Source organism: Alligator mississippiensis, chromosome 6, assembly GCF_030867095.1.
Source record: "Alligator mississippiensis isolate rAllMis1 chromosome 6, rAllMis1, whole genome shotgun sequence".
Taxonomy (NCBI): domain Eukaryota; kingdom Metazoa; phylum Chordata; order Crocodylia; family Alligatoridae; genus Alligator; species Alligator mississippiensis.
In genome coordinates, this window is record NC_081829.1 from 93,562,106 (window position 1) to 93,587,444 (window position 25,339).

General features: G+C 42.7%; 1 protein-coding gene across 3 annotated transcripts in view; it reads right to left on the reverse strand.

Annotated features, from left to right (window-relative positions):
- The window catches only part of VTI1A (vesicle transport through interaction with t-SNAREs 1A), a 352,105-nt gene that overhangs the window by 325,910 nt on the left and 856 nt on the right, over positions 1 to 25,339 (reverse strand). For all 3 annotated transcript variants that reach the window (XM_006277966.4, XM_019485972.2, XM_019485971.2), the window contains exons 2-3: positions 14,884 to 14,942; positions 8,018 to 8,128 (exon numbers count right to left, since the gene is read on the reverse strand). In XM_006277966.4, the coding sequence (XP_006278028.3) occupies positions 8,018 to 8,128; positions 14,884 to 14,942 (170 nt within the window). The remainder of the gene's footprint in view (positions 1 to 8,017; positions 8,129 to 14,883; positions 14,943 to 25,339) is intronic.

The window sequence follows — 25,339 nt, forward strand, 5'->3', positions numbered from 1 at the left end:
GTTCGGTGTCATCCCCATCTTTAAAGTGATTAAATAAACTTCTCTTCTGGCCAGAGAAGAAAGTGTTTGACAATGACTGAAGAAGATAGGTGACATGCAATGTTAGCCATTAAAGCTCTTAATATGAGGAAACTAACCCATGACCGACCTTTGCAATATGCGCCTCTGAACTGGGCTGAAAATGGTTTAATTACTAGCATAAAATGGACAAAGTCACCTTCAAAAGTGAGACAGTTTGAAATTTCTGGAATCAGCTTGATCCTGCCTGCCCTAACAATAAAACCAATTTTCCCATAACCTGTGGTGAAGACAGTTTTATTGCTCCCGCAGACACGTTTAACCAATTTCAGAAATTTCAAACTTTGCCTGCAATGGGTCAGTTCTTTTTTTCTTTTTTTTTTATTGTAGATGGGAGCTGTCTGCTCAGGTGTTTTTAGTAGCACGATCAGGTCCAGAACTGCATGCCGCACACATCTGTCTAGCACCAGGTGCCAATATGAGAAAAAGAAGATGTCTGGCTCAACGTTTCTCAACCTCCTTAGCCTCAAGGCACCCCTCAGTATCTTTCTGGAATTTCACAGCTCCCCAGTTGAAAAAAAAACAACCCCAAAAACAACTACTGAGCTAGAATCTAAATTCAGAAAAGTTATGCAAGCGGGGGCTTGAGGCTTGAAAAAAAATTTAAAACCACTAACTTAGCTGGTACTACTTATGGGTAGCAGGGGCAGGATTTCAGCCTGTCGTGCCCTGCTCTTTCCACTGTTTGCCTGCTCCCCACTCTTACTCTGTGCACTTCAAGGGCAAAGGCAGACCCCATTACTGAGGCTGTCCTGCAGGGTCTCACATGCTTACAACCACCCCTATGTCCCCTCCGTCCAGCCACAGGAGTATGGGAGGACTGGAGGATGAGCCAGACTGAAAAGTGCAGCTCCATCTATGTGTCTGCCCGCCTGCTCAGAGCACAGCATGGTGCTGGGAGCACTGGCAGGGTAGAAAAGGAGGGGGCAGCAGCAGCAGTGGTCCCCAGAAAAGCAACCACAGGCACTGCTGGAATGGCTGGGGCAGGAGCCAGGTGAATGCTCTCCTCTCCCCACCATGCACCTCCTTACACAGAGGCCACAGCACCACAGGGTGCCTCACTTAAGATCTCATGGCACCCTGGTTGAGAATCCCTGGTCTAATCAGCAATGTAGCCAGACTCCTAGCAGCCCCAGGCAAATGTTTAGTATCAGATAATAATACTAATAATAAAAATTAATTTCTGTCCAGGCCCCGGGCATCCACGCATGCTTGTGTCCAGCGCTGGGTCTAACTACTTTGCAAACAAATCAAAAACATGGTACCACGTTGTTGCAGCTATACCGATGAATTAATACTGAACCAGAAATTTGAAAGGGGATGGTCATCCTACATGCATCTGTCAATACCTTAATCCAAAGGTAAAAGGTCCTTTTATTACACCCAATGCCCTCCAGCTACCAGTCAGGACAGGCTAGAAGCAGAGGCTGGAGTGGTTACAGGAAACCAGCGTTCTGTAACGCAGAATCAACTGGCCCACCTGCGACTGCATTGCACTGTCTGGATCCAGAGGGTGCCTATAACAATATGACAAAGCTAATTGTAGCTAATAACCCTCCTCAAGTGTCCTAGTCCTAGTATTATCTCCTTACATATTTACAAAGCTACTTGAGAGGAGCCATATTAAGAAAATTCCTGTGCTGGAAACAACCATAAGATTTTTTTTTCCTTGTGGTTTCATAAGAAATTTAAAATGACCTACTTCACCATTTGGCTCTGGGAACTTCAAAGGACTATTTAAAGCCTGTTTCGTGGACTAGTTTTCTTATTTCGTACCTCCATAATAGCTCCTGAAGTCCCAGACGTGGGTCAGGGCCCTCATTGTTGGGCACTGCACAGTCATGTACAGAAGTCCCAACACCAAGGAACTCGAATCAAAGTCAGAACAAGTAACACAGGGAGGGCTGGGGAGATATAGCCAGCTATATATGCATTTCAAAATATTACAATGGTTTGATCCATACAAACCACTGAAACACATGGGCCAAAATAATTGAATAGTAATTTTTAATAGAATATTCACATATTAAAAATATTCAGTAAAAATGATTTCATAAGCATAAGCAAGAAAAATTACTTTTATTATCAAAAGAAGTACTCTCTTCACCAACTAGTATAAACCATGGGAGCAGGGCTTGTTTTTAATTTCTGCAAGACAAAGGCATGGTTTTGGGACCACTGACATTTACAACTGTTCATTTGCTATTCCTCCAGAGAAGAGATCTGTACGTGAATCACTGTCCACTACCTTTTTGCTATTCTAGACAAAAATACAACCCACCTAGGAGCCATATCTGGCAACGCGCAACACATTTGGTGCTCAATAGGAAGTGGACTGAGCAACAAAGACATGCAACATTTGTTGCATGAAGAGAGTCCCAGGACCGTTTGGATGATAAACTCAACTGTGCCACTGAATCAAGAATGTTTTCCAACAAGTTGAACAATGCTTCCCGTTGTACATGCAGCCAATACTGTAAAACCCTCTAGTGAAAGCTATGTACTCTATCAAGTTACACGCACACAGCCTTCTCAGAGTTGGCCGGTGGAAGGTGTTGAATTGAAAAGCTAAGGGCCTTCCTATATAGGGAAAAGAAAAGTACATAACACAAGAAATAGGAGAGCAAACAGTGCTGTTTCAATCCTAATCTATGGGAAGAAAAGTAAACCAGGTAAAGCATGGAACTTTTTCGTGTTTGGCTTATGTTTAGACAGCTCCATTTACCACAACTGGTTTTAATGCCGGTGATATAGTATTCAGACTTGTGATACAGATATTTTCTAGTAAAAATGGGGTTGCTGCCTACCATAACAATCAGTACTTTCTCATTTTATCCTTATACTCTTCATATCAGTCTGCATCCATCTGTGGTCTCTTGTTTTATATTTAGGATTGTAAGAGCTTTTGGATCAGGGACTATATTTCTTGTGTGGTTATGTCTAGCACAATAGACCTGTGATCCATGACTGATGCACCTCAACACTAGAAAAAATAAAATAAAATGAAAATTATGCATCAGCTATGCATAGGCAGCTACAACTTTGGCCACTAACAACTCAGAATAGGTTTAGGGCAAGGACATACAATCCATTCCTACTGTTATAACTTAAATACTGTAAATTACACCAGAATCCAGAACAAATTATCAAGCAGCGGTGCTGAGGTAGTATCTATGCTGCGGTGGGCAATTATTTTGGGTGGATGGCCGCTTACTGAGTTTTGGAAAGCCATTGAGGGCAGCATGATGGGTAGCCAGGGGCAGATATTAATTTTCTAAATTTTTTTTAGGGGCCCCACGGGTCGGATAGAATAGCCTAGTGGGCCGCATTCAGCCCACGGACTGCATTTTGCCCACCCCTGATCTATGCAGTAGGCTGCTATTACAGTATCTTGGCAGTAGGTAGCAAGGAGCAGTAATAGACCCATTTGCCTGGTGCAGATGGCAACTATGGCCTAAGTTGCAGACATACATACACGTGCAAGTGTAACAACGCACAGGTATAACTTTACCTGCAATTCCTGTGCAAGTAAGGTATGTGTTACACCATATTCAAGGAAGTTACACTATTACACGGCTGTAGGTTGTACATTTACATCCTCCCCGTACATATGCCAGTCACAAAAAGTGTAAATATGTTACATATTCATGTCCTTACTTATAAACCCACGCTGAATATCCAAGGCCAACTTGAGATAGCAAATCTGTCAACCTCTGCTATCCAGTTTTTAAGTCATTGCTGATGAAAAGGGAGATCAAACATTTCTGGAGAAAAGTGTTTAATTAAGAACATTTCACTTTATTTTCAAAGTAGTAACACTGAAAAATCACAATCACTGAAAAAAATACAGAAAAACATCTTTTTTTTCATTGACAGTTTACTCCACGTGATCGACAGCAAAGCCAGTCACTGTCCACTCTTCAGATGAGTCTCTCACAGCAATGAGGAAGAGAAATAAAAACACACATGCATTTATAAGGGAACAGACACTAGCAGAAGGCCTGGAAATCAGGTACAGTAGCTTCAACTGCTTGCATCTGACTGCATTTCAAATTAGGCGTGCCCCTTTTTAATAAATCATCTGACAACATTAGTCAAGAAAGATTTTCAGCAAAGCAAGAAAAAAAAAAATAAAATCGGTATGCAACTCCATATTTGGACACAAGATGGTGCCATCACCACGGTACTCGAACTGAAAATACGTTCAAATATACACCGCTCCTCATAGTTTACATAAAGTGTTTGCTCTTACAGCATTCTGGATGCAGCAGACCCACATGCTCATCCAGACTCTAGGATGGACTTTGTTTGAAGAGAAAACGTTAAAAACTAAAAATTTATCTATGTTACCACTGTAGGCTTTAACATTTAGTATGGAAAACGTGACATTTTACTCCAAATCATATTAGGAGAGAAGTAGTTAGGTATGTTAGTCCGAAATCAGGAAGGCAGCAGGGCAAGGTGGCACCTCAGAGACCAACTCATTCAGTTAGTCTTTACAGTGTTAGTTTTTAAGGTGCCGCCATTCCCTGCCTTCCAATCATATTGCTAATATATTAACCTTTACTACATTGTGTAAATTCTGCAGTATTTTTATGGGACAGCATTTTATACCTATACTCATTTTTATCTATACTCACTTTTATGCGACAGCATCTCATATCTATACTTATGATGAACAGCACTTTATTCAACATGTAAAAAAACTTCCTTGAAAATGAGCTGGACCCTTCCAAGTAAGGTGCTACACAACAAGAGGGTATCAGAAGACAATAGTCAGTGGCTGGATTTCTTAGGCTGTGAGATTTGATTATTAAAAGCCATACCTTCCTCAGCAACCTGTGTTATCCTGACTTGTCTGGTCTGTGTTTTCGTGATAACTTACATTACAGCTCCTCGACTTTATTAGCCCTGTAGGGTCAACACAGACAAAAGGGAACGAGCTAGAGACTACTTCTTCCTGCACTACATACAGGGCCACACTTTCTATCTGTGCAAGACAGCAGCACAAGCATCATTAGGGGCATATTCTAAATTCCAAACATACCTAGATACCTAGGAGTACCTGGAGGATTAGTTTAATCACAAAATCATTATTGCTGGGGATGTGAAAGGAAAAAATACAAAGATCAACCTAAGATGACACTGAACACATGCTGGCATTTAGCCTGAAAGTCGATTACTGAAAAAAGAAAAATCAAGATCTGAAAAGACCATTATTTAAAAGCTTTTTTTTTTTTTTTCCTCAGGACACAATGTTAGTAAGTTAAAAATTCACATAACGAAATATACTTCTGACTTGGCAAGCGTGACTATTTCTGTTCCACGTAACATTGAAAATCAAGTTAAATCCATAGTTCCAGCTTAGCTTCTCTTCTTGACATTTTGGCCAAAACAACCCTGGAACAAGATGACTTGCCACTCAACCCGAGTGCCCTCATCTCTACAAATACAGGGTACTAACAGTCTCCAGAACGGGCATGTCGTCTTCTTGAGTTTTAGAACGGTTGCTGCAATGTTGGTTCCAACAACTGCTTGGATTTATCTTCAGGACTCTGTAAGGCACACAAGGACCCTGGCAGAACAGTTATTTTCATTATAATGTATATAAAATTGAATTTTGCAGGCCCTCATTTTTAAGGTTTAGATATGTGCTAATAGAAATGCTTTTGGCTATGCAGTTTAAAAACGACTTCCTTTTCAAATCTGCATTCACACCGTTCTACAGGTAAGCAAGCAACCAAGAAAGGTCATCTTATCTTCAGTTACAAGTGTTGCACTTGAAAAGATGAAACAGAACTCATCAGGAAAGATGCGTCTTGGTTTAAAGTCCTATAGGTTTAAAAAGAAATACAGTTCTCTTAAATGTATTCCTAAACTGAAGAACTAGTTTCTACCCACAATCTAAGAAATTAGGAGAAGACTATGGGTAGCTGCTCGTAACCATACCCTCTTTCTTACAGGAATGTATCAGTAACCAAAGATACAACAGGATAAGGGGGAATTTTCAACTGCATTTATAGAGAATGAAGTTTAAATCCAGAAGAAGCTCATGCTTCTTTCAGAGAAAACAGCAAAACTTTCCAAAAAAGAGTCTGTAAATTGATCCTGCCCCAGAACTGCTAATGATTTTCTTAGATATTTATGCCCACCAGTAAAAATGAACACACTTTAAGAAGCACTTAAATCTCCAGAGGATTATCTGGAGCACTCATTTAAGCTATACGATAATTGCTTATAACATATAAAATTACACCATAGTCAAGATAATTTCACTACAAGGCAGAAGAGGAGGTTCCATTCAGTATCAATATGCAGCTTTCTACCTCCAGCTATCAGAGTAGCTCAACCCCTGCCCTTCAAAAACTACAACAAAACAAAAAAACCAACCACCAAGCCCAAATACTTGCATTATTTCCCCTCTTGAATTTATAGCTGAACCATTATTATATATGCTCTCCAAAAGGTTTACATGTGGGTATACGGAGCAAGCCACATAATCATAAGCATCTGAAAACTGGAGTCTGAATATGAATGCTTGTGAACTTAGCTATAATGGCATGGCACTGCACCACTACTGAAGCATTCAGCTGTTGTCTCAAAGATTCCCAGATGTATCTGCTTCTTTTTTCATTCCCGTTCTACAAGCTTCCCTCCACTTCCTTCCCTTGCTCCTCCTCTTGAATATCCTGCTTGCTTCCTTCCATCATTTTAATCTATTTTCCTCTTCTCCCTACATTGTTTGCTTCTCTATATGCTTTCCCCATCCCATGACATTTCGCTCATATTCCCAAGACTCCTCATTCCTTTTCTTCCCACAAGGCATTTGCTTCTTCTATAAAAAAAGACTCAAGTCTATTTTCACTAGCCCTCTGCCACTCTCACCCAGTTCTAATTTCACCCGTTCCTGCCACCTGCAAAGATGAGGTCACGATTTGCCTTATCTTGGCTTCTTAGGAAGAAGGACAAGAAGTGTCCATTGAGAAACAGAGAATTTTAGGCATCTGCCCAAGAAGGTCTATGATGCTCACCCCCTGACAAAAAGTTTCTTGGATGCTGGTGTTCATAACCAGAAAAACACAATGGAGCTTATCTCATAACATCACATGCATTACTTACACAGAAGGGATACAGCCAGGATGCTCAGAGCAATCAGTGAGCCCTTTTAGAAGAAGCAATTGTATCTGTGTGCAAATCTGTTACTCTGAAACAGGGAACAAGAGAAAGAGTGGCTTGAGGCTGTAAGAAGTACCCACGCAAGAGAATCTTACGAACTCTGGCCCCGAGTGGCAGAAAGCCGTTTTGTAAAATAGCCAGGGAGGATCCAAATACAGTGGAAAAGCAGTCACAGATAGCACGTGACAGTGTACAAGAGATGCATTTCATATGAAAAGCGCAGTTTGTTTCTGATCATAATGCACTTCACATAATCCACCTCATTTTTACAAAATTCAAAATTTTATAAAATTTAAGCGACCTCCACATGGTACGTTTACACTGGTAGACCTACAAAGTTAATCTCAATGCTGTGCAGTAAGAGAGGGTGCATTTTTTGGAGGCTGACAGTGTTCATGACCCGGAAAGCGTCTGACAATACAAGATGGATTCAGATTCAGTGGGAGACGCCAGAGAGCTGCAGGGTTTTATTGGAACGACACCCTTCCAAACCGGGAATTAGCAATGCGCTTCTTTCAGCGGGAAGTTGTCTTGCCTAAAAGAGTTTTCCACTTGTCCACAAATGCAATGAAATACATACAGAAGTGGCATATTACACTAATTAAGAACATCATGTCTCTCTTCCCCTCCTGAAATCCATCCATTCCCCCCACACAGGAGTAATGGAAGGAGAATATAGCTATTTCCCCTTTAAAACATGGTTATGTTCTGGTAAGTTTTTCCTCCTAAATTCTATCTTACATCTTAAGATAAATGAACTCACAAAATCTGCTTCAAGTTTTCCCATTTCTTGCTTGTAGCTCCTCATTCTGCTGCTATACATTCCTCGGCTTTGAGGCGGGATCTCTCGGACTTCAAGCTCCATCTGTTCGAGCTAGCAATTGAAAACGGGAAAAAAAAGTGAATGTTTATTTGAGGTCTTGAACTGCATTTTGCTAAGGAGAAATTTAAAATATCCACAAACATCAATAAAAAAAAATAACAAAACTTCTGTCTGCCCACTTCCCCCACTTCTTTATGCTATAGTGCCAGAGTAGGGAGATGAGTTAGAAGAGAGACGCTGCAAAACTAACATGTTTTTAAGACACTTCGGGGACCCTTGGATTTAAAAAAAGGCATTGCATGCTACAAATACAAACTAAAATTATTTTTTAGAACTGCCATTGGCTGTTATATTCAATAATATTTACATACTTTGCTACATTTAGCAGACAGAGCTTGCCGCGTCTAAAGCCGGGTTCCAAAAATGTATGCTAAAGCATCTCACTGAATTTCAGAGGTGCAGAATTTCATTGGAAACCAAGGACTGCTCATCACTTCTTAAAAACGGCAGGTGGCTGCAGGCTCAGGAATCACAGCTGAACTAGGTGCTAGTTCGGTCTAGCCACGCAGACTCCTTAAGAGAAGGCTCTCAGTTTAAGCATCTTGTTTTGCCATGAAGAATCCTTACCTGAATTTAAAACTACTTCTTGAGTTTACTTTTATAAGATAAAAAGAACTTTTTGCAATGGTTGCTGCAGGCACCCTAGACAATATTTACTTGCTTCCTACTGATCTCCGCTGTAGAAGTATTGCATGGGAATAGAAATGCCTTTCAGTTAGGATCCCAAGCTATTAGTTGCAGGTTTCTATGAGATGCAGTTTTTCATTTATACATAAGCTTATTTACACTTTGATATTTCAGCCTCAGACCACAGTAAAGGCACCCAATATCCTGATTTACTCGGTGGACTTGGAACACTCATGGAACGTATTCGGATAAATAATTGGGCTCCTGCGGGCAAAAGGATCGGGCCTGACACTTCCTGGGGGACCCCGATCGTGACCTATTCAGATTATAGATGACATTACTTAACAGGAAACTACGCGAGGCTGTTTCACACAATAGCATTTTGTTCCTTTTCAAAATGCTTTCCAAAACAAAGTTGGCTTAGTTTAAAGGGCTTGTACAGCACTGATTTATTTTCAATCCATTTGATCTCCATAAATATGGAAAGCTATTGATCTCTTACAAGTACAGAGCCATACCTTCCCTTACTGCCTGCAGTTTCAGAACATGAGAGAATTCTAACTGCTCATTTTTTAAGTAAAAAATTAAACAGCTTTTCAGAGGAATGTAGGATTTATCATGCAGGATCAAATCACTGGTCAATGCAGTCCTGTACCTTCACTCCAGCAGTGGTCAATGCCAAATATTCTAAGCTAGATGAAGGGGAAAATACCCACCGTGCATTTAGATATGCACAGTACAAGCACTTTGAGTCTAAGCTCCATTCCATCCAGATAGTTATCATCCTTGCTATCCTGAGGGCAGACAAGCATATTTTTATGCCCAGGCTGGTAAATTTATGATTATCATGCAAAACAGAGCAGCAGAGGTACTACAGCTGAGGAAGCGGATTCTTTTCTATAGCCAATTACCTTTTGCCCCGCTTATGATTAGAAATAGCAATAGTTATAAAGTCATATTTCTGTGTCACAGGTGAGCAGAGCAAGATGGAAACCTTTTCTTTTCTTTCTTTTTTTTTTTGTAAATTGTGGAAAAGAAAGTGTGGGGTCAGCAAAGTAACTTGCCCTGTTACAGTTTTCTATCCTAATGCAATGGAAACCAAATTAAAAAAAAAATAGATTATATTAAACTAGGACGTACACTTTCAGTTTAACAGTCCCAGACTGTGGTTTCCAACCATTCGCAGAGTGACAGTAGTGTGGTCTGCTATGTCCGAATACAAGAGCATACCATAAGCTTAGAGCAGGGGTACCCCCCTGGCTTGTGGGCCAAATCTGGTACTTGGTGTTGTATGATCTGACCCCCAGGAGTCCTCATATGTCCATAAAATTTGGCAGCAGGAAAGAGGTGCCACCACTCCCCCGATACCAAATTTTGGGGCCCATTGGGAGCCCTGCAGGCTGGATAGCACAGCCCTGCATGCTGTATCGGGCATACAGGGTGGTGTGAGGCCTGAACCTGGCATGTGGGCGCTAAATGCAGCTGCGCGAGCAGTGCCCAATATGGCCTGAGGACTGGCCCCATGTTACTCATCTGGGCTGCAAGGCCAGAAGTCTGAGCACTACTGATTTAGACGATTTGAAAATAGCTCTTTAGTTTAAGTCCTTTTCAAATTAGTCCATCCTCTAAGAACAAGGCTGAGAAATTAGATACCACATTCCCTTACATAAAACACACATTATTCCACCCAAACCATCAGCTCAAAACTGCAGTGTGCAGCATATGAAATAAATAGGGCAAAAGCAGGTTCTGCTGGTTATGAACAAATCTGAAAGTAAAGTCTGCATACAGCTCACATGGAGCAGAACAATGACCAGGCTTGGCTCCCTACCTCTCCTCCTCAGCGACTTACTACAAAGAATTTTTTTTTCCCCTCTTCCTTCTCTCAAAACAAAGGTGCGAATTATACCCCAGGTTGTGTTATATGTGATAAAATATGGCAATACAATAGAAAACAAGTCTCTCCATTTCTGCCACAAATTTTAACCTATAAGCTATGATTATATTTTTAGATTAAAAAAAAAAGTCTATAAAAGAACAATAAAGGGCACAGTTAGTAAAATGGGCCAATATACCCTTGTTTCTCTCATACTGCTAGGTAGTTCAGTGTCTCTTAAGAAAGAATTTAGCATACACTGAAAAGGCACAGGAATAAATATAAGAATTTCTGGGGAAGGAATTAAATGACCCATGGAGGACACAGTTACCAAGTTTATAGGTTAAAAAAAAAAAAAAAGCACAAACATCAGTATATCTAGTATCAAAACATTCTCCCCCTGAATTTTCATCATGATTTTAATATTAGAATCTAATAAGATAACTTATAATAATCAAACATATAACAAATAGCAGCATACGATATGTAATAATGCATTCTGGTATGTGTGTGCCCGTCTCCTATATAACAAGCATCCCCCTGGATGGAAGTGCAGATCAGATCAAGTATGTGATCCTGTTGCCTTCTTGTGACTGCAGTTTGCAGGAGGTGGCACCCCAATATTCAAACAGCCATGAATGTTTCAGAGGTAACAACACCTGAGTGTCAAACAATGTCAAAAAATGCATGAACAATGTTGGGTGCAGGGCAATCTGCTCTTTTTTGGTTATTTGCAACTGCTTAGATAAAAATTAATACAATCAAGAATCCTGAATTGCTTCCTCTTCTTACAAGTGGTTTTCCCCATGTTGGAGTATGGACTAAAAAGGATGTTGGAACCCCTGCAGTATAGTTCAACAAAGGTTTTTAGGATTATTGGTGGAATACTAAAAACAGTCAAATCCAATTGGTATCCCACTAACATCCTCCCAAGTTCTTGTAAGAGAAGATGGGTAATGCTCAAGTTCTTCCAGACAGTCATCCAAAAGAAACCCATTTAGCATCCTCTGTGATGATCCACATCAAATATTTTGTACTCATTAATGCATGAATTCCTGCTCAGGTCCCTCACTATCCTTTTCATTTCAAATTGTCATGATCAGCAGATCATTCCTTTCTGACATTTATTCTGTAACACAGAAACATGTAGCCAACACAATCCATTTGTCAGGAGAGAAACAAAAGGTTCCCTATGCAAAAAGGTGAAATGTCTTGTCCGTAACTAAAAGGTTCCAGAAGAGATTCAGGTCTCCCTTGTATCTGCACCGACATACAAAAAAACCCAAAAACAAAACCACCCATTTATGAAGAAAAAAAATCAACCATTTCCATCATTCTATATAATGTCTGTGAACTGCAATATTTAAAGTTTCTAAAGACCCATTGTGAAAATGCTACATATTTTAAAAAAGATGTGTCTATAACCAAAGTCTAAAACCCATCCATCCAACAAACACTTAGAGACTTTACTTTGGCAGAGTCAAAGACGCGCCCTTTGTGACATCACCTATCGTGTGTCCCACTTTTTTTCCCCTCCAGGACCAAAATACACAGGACTCCTACACACGTTCTGCGTTTGCGCTGCAGAAAGGCAACTTGCGCTTAGATATTAAGACACTTACTTGTCAAAAATCTGACAACATTTCTCTCTCTGAAAGCACGTACACCACCCAAATAGCATTTGGATATTACTAGAGGAGATGCTAGGATCAGAACATTTTTCTTGAGGTCTAATTCTTCATAGGACCATCTAGAAGGCTGAAAGATGTTATATATCCAAAAACCAATTTAGGATGCCTAATGTCAATTGACTGAATAACTAACTCATCTGTGTGCTGCCAATCAAACCTACTACCATAGAAGAAACAAGATGAAGTGAATTAAATGGGGAAGTGTGACGGTGCCTCAAACCTAGACTACAACTGAGCAAATCTGTGCATCAAAACTAAAAATGATAGTGATTTAGAACAAGGGTTTCTTTTGTTTCTTATTACTGCCCTTAGTTTAAAAGGAGACCCTTTTAGTCAGTTCTGTTAGTAGTAGTTTTTATTCAAATTAATTTTTAAACCTAAGCCTTGACATTAATCACTAACATGTTAGATAATTGCTTAAAACCAATAATTGTGTTAAGCACCTGTCTAGTAGCGTTAGCAACGAGATCTAAAACCCAAAAGCATAAAAGAAAATGGAAATACATGAAATGAAGATCATCATCATTAGGGTGAAAATGTTCAAGCAGGACTCTCTTTTTAATCTTAAGAAAGGTCATCCAAATTTGTATTTATTATGACATAAGAAGAAAAATAATGAGCCATTAAGTCAATTCCTGCTCATTCCAACCCTCCCAATAATAGAGAATTACTTTGAACACAAAGCCAGTATTTGACATATTTCTCACCAAGAAACCCATAATGTTTCCCTGCATCACTGAATGCCTTCTTTGTCAAGTGGCAGCAGTGAAGGGAAGAAAGAATGTCAGTCTACATCCTTGCACTGCTCCAACAGTTAGAGTATCAAAGCATCCTCCAATCATTAATTTATCTTCAGAACACCCTTGTGAGGCAGGGGAATAATAATCTCCCTGTTTCCAAATGAGGATGCCAGGAGAGATTAGGAAGCTTGAAGATGGTCACACAGAAAGCCTGGGGCAAAGAACCCAAGTTTCCTGGCTTCCAGTTTGGTGCCCTTATTCGTAACCAGCTGATACAAGCAGAAGGCATGGGAGTGTTTGACACTTATCTTATGTTGGCTGCAGGGCAGCACCAACAGCTTGACTCCACTGCGGTGGTGTAGCTCTCCTGGCAGCAATTTGCTAAACTTGGGAGTCAGAATCCACTGCAATGTTCACTTCATGGGAACATCCAACTTCAGCGGGAACTATACTTTGCCTCTCGTTCTCTCCTTGGCCACAGGTTCAATTCCTATTGAACTATTCTATGGCTCCTTAAACCACGGTTCCTTGAACCAACAGGAACTAGAAAAAGCTGATGCTCTCAGAATTTGTAAAAACACATGTGCTTATATTTTATCATTCAGAAAGGTTCTTCCACAGAATAATAGGATTCAACAGAGAAGTTTAAGCGAGCATACTGGAGAAAATGAGAAAGGAGGGAACTTGCTCGATCAACAAGGAGCTGCTCTGACTTTGCACTAGCTCAAGAATTTTTAGCATATAGGACCAAATTCTGCACTGAATGAAAGCGCTGGCCTTCCACGGAGATCAGCAAGAACCACACTACAGAATGACACTGCAAAATTGCACGTAATCAGCCAAACCTGGTGGTTACCAGCATAATGCATGTGCAATAAAAGACACGTACATCTGTTGATATGCCCTGTGCCTCCCAGACAAAGTCCACAAATGAAAGTTATCTCATCATGCTACAGGAGAAAGTTTCAGGGCTTGAAGGCTGAGATCCCATTCCACGCTTTGATCGCAGTTTACCAACTACGAGAAGAACAATTTGCACTCTGGCACCTTCCATCCACGAATCTCAGAATTTAATTCCAAAAGGTATTTTCTAAATCCACCCTAATGAAGTAGAAAGTTCCCCACCTTGCATAATTTCCTGAAGGGAAAATATGACAGGCTACTTGCTTGAATGCATAGATCTGAAATCCTGTGCATATTCCGAATACATCTGGATAGATGCTGCCTTTTTTACTTCATACTGTAGTATTTGTGCATTTCATTCTTACTCTTAAATGATCTGTCATCATAAGAAATATGGCTGTTGAAAATAAGAAAGTAATAAAGAGGTAAAACTGCTGGTTGAACAGTGGGATCTCTTTGCTCTGAGCAACGTTCTTCCAGGATCAGCATCTAATGCTACCACCCAGCCTGTGCGCGACTGCAGGCAACTCATTCTACAATTAAATGCCTTAGTTTCCACATCTTTTACATGGAAGAGAATACTTATATTCCACAAGGGTATTCAGTAACTTAATTTAATTACAGCTTGTGAAGATCTTCCACAGAAATGGTACTAAAATTGTGCAAGGATTGTTTTTAGGTTTCTGCAGAAAGAATGGTAAAAATACACCTCAAAGCCTGTTGCAGTCTACCGGTCTTATGATCAGAAAGTTCGATAAATATTTCCTGCTTGTGTTTCATAATCTATAAGATCTGCATGGCTGTTTGCAGAGCATTACTGAATATATGTTAAATTGTTCATTAATGGTACTTTCATTTATCTCTTCTAGAGGAATTGGCATAAAATACAGGGGAAATTCTGTGACATACCAGCTCTCTTGCCTCTTCCAGCTGTTTCTCCACATTTGCAATCAGCTGCTTCTTCTCATCTAAAACAGAGTAACGAAGATAACTAATTTTGCACTTGCCTCTAAAGAAAGAGAAGTCATTTGCACCATTTTCAAACTAAATGCATATTTGTTCTGAATTTCAGATAAGGAACTGGTTTTGTATGAAAATTAGCACAAGCTACGACACCCACAATATCTATTCCTTAAAAATCTGAGATGGCAAGTTATGCAGACGGTTCCATCTCATGAGCAGAGGTGGTGAGAGGCAAACATTTACAATTGTTATCAATGCCATCTTTCGCTTCACCAGAATATGTGCAGAGACATGGAAAGGCACACGTTTATGTCAAATGAGAAAAGTCGCTGGACATAACCTAAACTCTTGGAAAAATAAGTGCATGACCATATGCGCTAAAAGCTACAGAGCTCTCTTTCATGTACATATGCATCTCTGAGCTAGCACTAGAGCCCAGGTCCTTCAAGAAAAGGATTAAGAACTTGTGCTGCAGGAGCTAAGGAAGGGATTCCTCTTACTGGCAGTACAGTACTAATAAATCCATTATTCTGCGAGAGGGTCAGCCACTACACTGCAACATGATGTGCAACTTCACGTAGTATGTTTGAAGTTCTGGCTTTATAACTGTACAACATAAAAATAAAGTTAGTGAGCTATGGAATGGACAGACAAATAAAGATAAAGCACGTGCACTGATTCAGCTGCATTGTAGGCAAGCCCCCCATAAAGAATACACCAGGAAAAGGTACTTAGATGTGGCATTTTAGTTGCCTTCATCTAAAGGTACTTAGGACCACAGATTACAGAGGGCCCACCAGCACGAGAGCCGATAGGATTGGGTTCACTGGCCAGAACTGTGGGGCTCAGTTAGCACGGAGAAAGCAGTTGAGATTTTTTTTTTTAGATTGAGACAAAGATGGTGGTAGGACAGCAGAAGTGTGTCAAAGAAACACATCGGTAGCTCACAAACAGTCAAAACTGTCATCACATGCCTATTTATATATATTTATATATATATATTGAAACAGCAAATGATGGCAAAATAAGTCAGACTGACTGGGGATGCCCCTAATTAATAAATTATGGAAGTCAAGACAAGTTAACAATGAGACAAAAATCCATGAGCACTACATTACAGCCACAGTTGTAACTTCTTGTTAGCAGGTGGCTTTCATCAAATAGCTTACTGCAGAATTTGAAAAATACCATTATCAAATAAAAATCCTGACCACTGAAAAGTTTTATAGTTAGTTTGCTAAGACCCTTAAACCTTTATCACTAATTTAGGAGAGTACACAGTAGTTATTTCCCCTAAGATTATCTTAATTTGAAGCAGAAGTTGCAATTTTATAGCATCAGGCAACAAGCAGAGAAACAGAGTGACCTGCTGATATAATTTCAGTGGTTTAAATTGGCAGAATAGGAAACAGTCATTTTAAAATTATAATTTTAAATCTGGGGAAAACATTTTTTAAAAAAGCATATTAAAAAACTATTTCCAAAAGTTGGTCAGAGTTGTTAACAAGACAAATTAGCTCGTACAACATTTTACTCCCATCTTATTTTGCCCTCTGAGGTTTTTATATTGCATCTAGCCCCATAAAACACAGATAAAAACAGAGCTGCCTGACTGTAAGGTCAGGAAAACAACGCAGCACTGATTCACACACAGGAGATTTCCTGCACAAGCTCAACAGCTTTGATTTAAAAAAGCAACACACACAGCTGAATCCTGCCAAAGATGAATGATTACTACTCCCCATAGCTACCAGCCTGTACTTGGATTTTGCAAGTCCTGAAACATAATTCATCCAACAACATATGAAGAAAGCAAGTACTTCCTGCTTTTATTAGCCACATACCCCCCAGAAGCAGAGGCTGAATGACTTTGCTTCTCTCATAGTACGTGGCCCCTAGCAGACGCACAAGAGAAGGTGCAATGGTACCTGATGAGAGATCCCCACAATTGTGCTTCCTGAAATGCCAAATACACGTGGCAAGAGGTGCGATTGTGAGATCCATCGTCAGACTCAATCACACTTTATTGCCAGTGCAGGGGAAGCCCAGGATCATGATCCCCCTGCACCAGCAAGTAGCAGGGTATGCTTGACGGCATGATAGGAACCCACCAAAAAGCTGTTATACATTTTTTCTGTAATAACTTCATGGTTTATTCTTTGTTTTATCATGTCATTAATTGTATTAACGTGTGACCAGGCAACAACTTAAGATGCAATTAACTGGTTAATTACATCTTAAATGTAACATGTGCCAGGAGCCTGTGGCATGCCAAAGAATAAGCAAGAATGGTGCACTCCACTTATATACGTACCAGAGACGTGCATAACTCATGTAAGTGCCTAGCGCACCCATTGTGTTCCCCATTGCTTACATCAGAGGTTCCCAGTACCGGGCCGCAAAGGGCTGCCTGCTGGTCCACAGGAGGGTCGGCTGCCAGACCAGCAGCATGTCATTTTATACCAAAAATAAAGAAGTGTCGGCTGCTGGTCCGCAGTACGCTGGTCACTTCCCATCTGCAGCATGCTAGTCCACAGCTTGCTGGTCCGCGGTCACTTCCAGTCCGCGGTTTGCTGGTCCGCAGTCTAAAAAGGGTGGGAACCACTGGCTTACATGGTAACAGACTCCAGGTTTCTGCCTACTAGTAAACTACTTAAACTGCTTAAGAATAGGACATCCTTCAGCCATACCATAAACACTAACTTACCCATGTTTTGGTGAACTGCATAACAACAGGAACTGCATCGGCCTACTTTGTAACTTAATTGCACTTGCTTTAATTGTGCCAGAAAGCACGAAAGGGAAGCAGGCCTAACCTTCATTAGCATTGCTTATGGCATGGCCAGGACTGTGGTATTAGCAGACCTGCCGCTGAATAACTCGTCTCATTTTGGGGGATTCTAAAAGCCAGAGATTCACAAAATCAGACAGTCGTAAAGGACCTCAAAGATTCACTGGTCCAACGCCCTGTATGAACGCAGGCATGCTACTCCTGAACTGTTTCTATCAAACGCTTGCATAGCCTCCTCTTGAAAGCCTGCCATAAAAGAAATGGTACAGTTTCCCCGGGCAGCTTATCCCAATGTCTCACTGCTCTGAGAGTAAAGAAGTTTTTCTTGAAATCTTATTTAATCTGCTCAGATGTTATTCTCCCTCTTCTTGATGGCAACCTTTCAAACATTTGAGAACTGTTATTATATCCTTAACCTCCTTTTCTTCAAGGTACCTAGCTCTCTCATCCTTTCCTCATACAACTTTCCTTCCACCCCCCTTAGCATTTTGCTTACCCACATCTGGACCCTCTCCAGCTTTTCAACGTCCATCTTAAAATGTGGAGCCCAGAATGGGACATGGCACTCTGAGGCGTAACCAGTGCCGAGATCGGTAGTACTATCACACTATTCCTGTTGATGCAGCCCATAATTATATTTGCTGTTTTTTCCAGTTGCATCACATTCCTGCCTCAAACTGAGGCTGTAATACATGCAAGCCTCCAAAACCAGTCTCAGCAATGCTACTGCCCAGCCAGGTATCTCCCGTTCTGTATTTGTGAATTTGGTTATTCTTCCCTAGTTGGAGCACCTTCCATTCGCCAGTGCTGAACTTCATTCTGTTGTTTGAGGCCCAGCTCTCCAACCTATCAAGATCTTTTTGAAGCCTGATCCCATCCTCCAAAGGGTTTACACCCCCTTCCCAGTTTTGTGTCTGTTGCAGGGTAACCCCCCCAAAATTTGAGATCCCCTGCTCTATGGGCAGCCTGCCCAGCTCTCACTCTCCACGCTTCGATGTTAGTTGTTATACAGTGTGGGAAGCTGCCCTGGTCTTATTACAGTGACCAGCCGGATTGTGGTCCTGGCCTTATGGGCCAACTGCATGGCTCCATACCTTCCCTGCACCATGCCCCATGCCTCACAGACGGCATCCTTATAGATATTCTATCAATTGCTCATGAAGCCCCATCACGGCCATCTGACCCCTCGGCCTCTCTCAGCCCCACTCTGCTTTCTGTACAGTCCCTGTGCGGTCTCCCTCTGAGCTCCACTTGGGTTGCCAGACCCCTCAGTCTCTCCTCCGGCCCCTCAGACCTCTCAGTATCACAAAACCACTCCCTGGGCTACCAGACCCCTCGGTCTCCCTCCCAGGGCTGCTAACCCCTCTTGGTCCCTCATCCTGGACCCTTTTAGTTCTCCACTTATAGCAGGTCTTCTCTAACACAGCCCCTTCCTTCTCTGGGCTCATCCAGGCCTCTGAATAGCTCCCCCGCTACTCTGTCCCACTCACTGGCCTCACCCAGACCCTTCGTTAGGTCTCTCCAACACTTGACCCCTCTCAGGGTTCACCTGGCCCCTCAATAGGCTCACAGACTCTCAGCCCAGGGCTTGGTCTGGCCTCTTACTAGGCCCCTGTGACCTCAGTCCCTCTCTCTCTGGGTTCATCCAGGCTCTCAACAGGCACCTGTGCACTCAGCCCCCTTCTCAGGGCTCTGGGTCCCCACACCAGGTCCTCCAGGAAGCTCTTCCATCCCCTTAGTTTCTATCCAAACCTCCAGTTGTCATTCTCCTTGCTAGCATTCAGGAACTGCAGCCTTCCTGCTGGGTGATGTTCCTTCACCAGCTTCCAAGATGTTACTGCCAGCCCTACTCTCAGGGTCTGGGCTTATCCCATGTTTAAACCCAGCCCTCCTCCAATCAGGCAACTCCCTGGATCAGGCCTAACCTTACCTGCTGGACCCCTGGGACACCTGGCTCCGCAATTAGCCCTGACCCCCACCTGCCGTGGCTCAGTAGGCTGCCTGACCTCTTCAAGTGCCCGGCACCTCAAGCGCCCTGCCACAGCATTATCTACAAGCTTGACTGGGGAGCTCCAAATTCCACCATGCAAAACATTAATAAACATGTTCAATAAACCAAACCAATAATTGAGTCAAGTATGTATCCACCTTGTGTCTAGCCCACAATTTTCCAGTTTGCTTAGGACAATGTCAGGCAGAACTATATCAAGAATATATCTATCTAAATCCCATGTGTACTACGTCCACTGCGTTCCCTTCATCCATCCAGCTAATTATTTTGTCAAATAGATCAAGTTGGGTTAGCATGATTTATTCCTAACAAATTTATGTTGGCTTCCAGGGATCAGCTTTTTACCTTCTAGATGTTTTCTTTTGCTCCAGTAATTTCCCAGGTATTGAAGTCGGCCTGACCCGTCTATAATTCTCTGGGTCCCTCTCACCCCTCCACCTCCCTTCCCACCTAATTTTTTTTAAGGCTGACTTTACACTAAACCTTTTCCAGGCCTCTGGAATCTCACCCATCTTCTGTGATTTTGTAAATATTATTGCCAATGGTTCTGGGATACCATCAGCCATTCCTTTCAGCATCCTGGGATGATTTTCATCACACCCTGCCAACTTAAATTCATTCAGGTTCATCAAAAGCTCTCTGCCATGCTCTTTAATTATCATAATCCTCAGCCTTTCCCCTTCTTTTTCTACATTATTTTTATTAGCTGTCTGGTTGCAACATATTTTTTCTGTGAAGACCAAAGCAATGTAGACATTAAGCAGCTCTGCCTCCTTTGTGGGTTCTGTTAATAGCTCACCCTGGCTTTTAAGCAGCGGACCCACAGTTTCCTTGGTCTTCTCTGCCCCTTCCCCTGTCCAACACATTTATAGGACCCCTTCCCCTTGTCACTGGCTTCCCTTACCAACTCATTTTTTACCTTTGCTTTCTTGACTTTCTCCCTGCAATGTCTTGTTATTTCTTGGCATGCTCCTTAGTGATTCACCACTCCTAGCACTGCCTGTAATTTTTCCATTTGACTCCGAGGCATTTAAGAAGCTCTTTGTGTCACCTGCCATTTCTCTTATGTTTCCCACCATGTCAGAATACCTTCTTGTTGTGGGTCCAATTCTATCCCATTTAAAAAGTGTGAGCCCTCCAGGACCCCTTTTATCCTTCAATCTGTTCATGGGACCGTACCTACTAGCCATTTCGGAGCAGCTATTACAAGCCCTGAAAATGAGGGAATCCCATCAGTGCTCTAATGTACTTAATGAGCATTGCTTACATTATGTTTGGGTAAGTGTATAGCCCTTTTCAGTCCTAAGGTTATGCACTTCAACACTGTCTTGGGATCCAGAGCAAAGAAAGGTGTTGTTTATATGCACCACTCTTATCACCTAAAGCTAGAGCTCTGGAAAAGGATATAAGCACTGTTTTTTAAAAGGGCACATCGGCTAACAATCAAAACCGGTAATCATATTATTGTTATTCAAACCCGAAGACTGGCAGCTTCCATCAAGGAATAAACAGAACAAATAAAGCCAACACTGTCAAGCCCTAAATACCTATTTCCCAATTTAGGAGAATTTCTGGGATTTTCCCATATATTTTTCTTAACAGAAGAAACAACTTCTTCATGAGGGTTATTGTTTTCCTCCTCATTGCTTGTGAAATACCAGAGCCTTTGTTCAAGCTCCTGCTGAGCCACAATATGATTGTTTGTGGTGTCACCCCTATGAAATCAGCAGTGGTGTCAGGCCCCTACATTCACCAAATACTCGAGCTGAAAAAAGTTCCCAACAAGCTTTCCTATTCTGTTCAACATGAAGCTTAGTACAAGTCTATCTCCTAGAGAAAACCAAGCAAACCAAGCATTCAGGGGATCTGTCATATACAAGTGCGGGATGGGCAAAATATAGTCTGTGGGCCAAACCCAGCCTCCCAAATGATTGTATCCGGCCCGCAGGTGGGCTGCCACAAACTCATGGGATCCAGCCTGCAGGCAGCTGGCAGCTCCGACTCTGGCCGCAGGTGGGGCTCTCTCTGCCGCGCTGGTCAGGCAAGTGGGACTGCTTCCACCCAGTGCTGGTGCGGGGGCATCAACTGTAGACCCAGGCGGACACCCCGATTCCAACCTGGAACCTGCCAGCTGCGTCCACAGCTGAGGCTGGTGCCAAGTGGGTGCTGGTATAAGGTGTGGCTATGGCCAGCAGGTTTCAGGCCAAGTGAGGATCAGGGTGTGCTGCAGCTCCAGGTGGGGTGGGGACGCCCCGAACCCCACCCAAAGCTGCCAGCTGCTTCCGCAACTGACACTGGTGTCCGCCCAGAACTGCTTCCAGCATGCCCGGCAGGTGCTGGCATAAGCTGCAGACACAGCCAGCAGGTACCAGGAGGGGTTGGGATCGGAGCGTGCTGCAGCTCCAGGTGGGGTGGGGACGCCCCGAACCCCACCCAAAGCTGCCAGCTGCTTCCACAACTGACACTGGCATCCGCCCAGGACTGCTTCCGACATGCCAGGCAGGCGCTGGCATAAGTTGCAGACGCAGCCAACAGGTTCCAGGAGGGGTTGGGATCAGGGCGTGCTGCAGCTCCAGGGGGTGTGGGGGTGGGGAGAAGGGGGAAAGAGATAAGTGTGGCCCTTGAGAGGACATCAAAACTCATTAAGTGGCCCTCCAGCCAAAATAACTGCCCGCCTCTGTACTAGTGTCATTTCGGCATACACCCTCTCCTCTGCTGCTTCAAGAGGAGGAGAGAGGGCAATCACTGCTACCGAAAACCCTGGCAGGGCATGCCACCTTCAATCAGGATCTTACTTGGGGCATCCCTGTCACCGCCGTAAGAACCACCTGGAACCCTAGGTGGGGGAGAAACAGGGATCCTGTAAACATTTCCAGTGAGAGAAAAGGGGAATTGTATACCTTTAAATTAATTGTCTCATTCTTATCATTTTCCAGCTGAAAGGTGCCAATGCCATCTAGAATTTTCTGTCTGCTTTAATGGTCACATGTCAACTTAAGGTGATTAAAGGAGTCAATTTTACAGCCCAGAGGGCTGAAGCTCTCCATTCATAGATTCATAGATGTTAGGGTCGGTGACCCTAGACACAGACCCATAGACTAGACTTCATTTATGAAGTCTGTGAAGCAAGAAGCAGCAACAAAGGAAGTATCTCCAAAGCATCAACCATAAGCATGCCTTAATCAGAACAGCAGCTTTTGGAGATTCATACTTCGTCTCTAACCCCATTTAAAATGTAGGCCATGCTATCAAGCCCCCATTGAAGACACACAGGGAAACCCTGTCCATTCTTCTGTGATGATTACAAATCCCCCAAAATCACTCATCAGCCACAGAACTTAACTGTGTTGTGTAGCATCACTGTGTAATGAATTCAGTTCTGCAGCAATATTACACTATTGTCAATATTTCAACATTTGCTACCAACCTCATCTTTACTTCTGAAAGCTCCCTCAAGCAAAGAAAAGAGAATAGCTTTTAATGCAGTGCTATGAAAATCCACCCACTCAGTAGCAATTAGGAATTGTATCCTGTTAAAGCAATGGAAGTTTTCAAGTTCTGGAACATGGACATTTTAATTTCAAAAGATTCAGTTTCTACTCACTTTCACAACCCTTAAAACGTATAATACCAGACCACCCACTATAAAAGGAAAGGTGTTTAGTTTGACCCCTTTCACAATAAGACAGTGGTTCTCAACCTTTTTTTGTACCAGGACCCATCTGTAAACATCAGTGGCCAGTCCTGACCCAATGCCCCTCGCTCCCGGCCCTCTGCCAGGCCCCGCTCCTGCAGTGTATGGGGCAGGGAGGGAGTGTGTGTGGGGCAGAAGAGGCCCCAGGGATCCCCTTGCAGGCTGGGACTCTATCATCCTGCAAGGGAAAAGCCACAGCTTCCCATGTTTTCCTCCTTTAAAGGAGAATCCATTTTTCAAGTTTGTTCGTGATCCTTTCACATATATGAATTATATTGAATATATTGAACATATTTCATATATTCTTGCAACCCAGTTTTGGGCCATGACCCACAGGTGGAAAAACACTGCCATAAGGCATCCCTGAACTAATTCCTCTCTAAAAGAGAACTTCTCTCTTTAAAAAAATATCAAATCTGGATTTGAAGTTTTGAACATGAAGACCCATTAAAGTCTGTATTGAAGAATCCCCTCCATCCCTTAATAAACTGTTTCAATAAATACCCTTCTCTCCCCGGAGACTTATTTATTAGGCTAACTTTGACTTTCAGTCTTTGGAACTTGCTATAGCTTTGTCCGCAACGCCAAATAGACATTTACCATCATATTTCTCATCCCTACAAACAGACCACGATCAAGTCGTTTCTTACCCTTCTCTTTAAATCCAGCAGCAGGGAAGCCCTGTTAAGCAACCCAAGTCTAGCACCACAGGGTATGCTTTCCAGTCCTTTAACCATCTGACCCCATACCGATTTACCAACATCTGTCTTGAACTGACTACCAGAACTGGACCCAGCATTTCAGCATCGGTTACAACAGCGTCCAACAAAGAAGTGGTATACAGGCAGTCCTCAACTTACAATGTTTCAAGCTACAACGTTTCGCACTTGCATCGACACCCTGTTTCAACTTTCTGACGTCAGTTTCGACTTCAAGACACTTGATCCGATGTCGTGCCAGCGAACAAGTTCGCTGTGTCACCCATCTCCCTGGAGAACATCTGTCCAAACGTCCTTGGACACTTTCTTTAAGAAAGCAAACAAGACTCCAGAAAAACCTGCAGACAAGACTCCTGAGAAGACTCCAGCCACGAACCCTTCAATAAATCCAAACAAGAGTGCTTCAAAAAGTCCAGCAAAGTCACCTCAAAGAAGTCCCTCTGTAGATTCATAGATAGTTAGGGGCTGGAAGGAACCTCGTAGATCATCAGGTCCAGCCCCCCCACACTATGCAGGATGACAACTAGGGTTAGGTGGCCCCAGCAAGCTGACTGTCCAGTCTCATAGTTTCATAGTAGCTAGGGCCAGGAGGAACCTGAACAGATCATCTAGCCTGACCCCCTGCCACAGGCAGGAATGAATGCTGGGTTCACAAGACCCCAGACAGGTGATCGTCCAACCTCCTCTTGAACTTGCCCAAGGTAGGGGCGAGGACCACTTCCCTGGGAAGTTGGTTCCAGATTTTGGCCACCCTAACTATAAAATATTGCCTTCTGATCTCTAACCTAAACCTATTCTCCATCAGCTTATGACCATTGTTCCTCGTCACCCCAGGTGGTGCTGGGGAGAAAAGAGCTCTGCCTATTTGCTGTTGATCCCCCCTGTGGAGCTTGTAGGCAGCCACCAGGTCCCCCCTCAGCCTCCTCTTGCTGAGGCTGAACAGGTTGAGGTCCCTCAGTCTCTCGTCCTGCTGCCCTCTCACCAAGTGGGTGGCCTCCTCCGGACCCTCTCAATGCTGTCCACATCCCTCCTGAAGTGTGGTGCCCAGTACTGGATGCAGTACTCCAACGGTGGCCTGACCAAAGTCGCATAGAGGGGGAGTATCACCTCTCTGGACCGGCTTGAGATGCACCTTTGGATGCATGACAAGGTATGGCTGGCCTTGCTGGCTGCGGTCTGGCATTGGC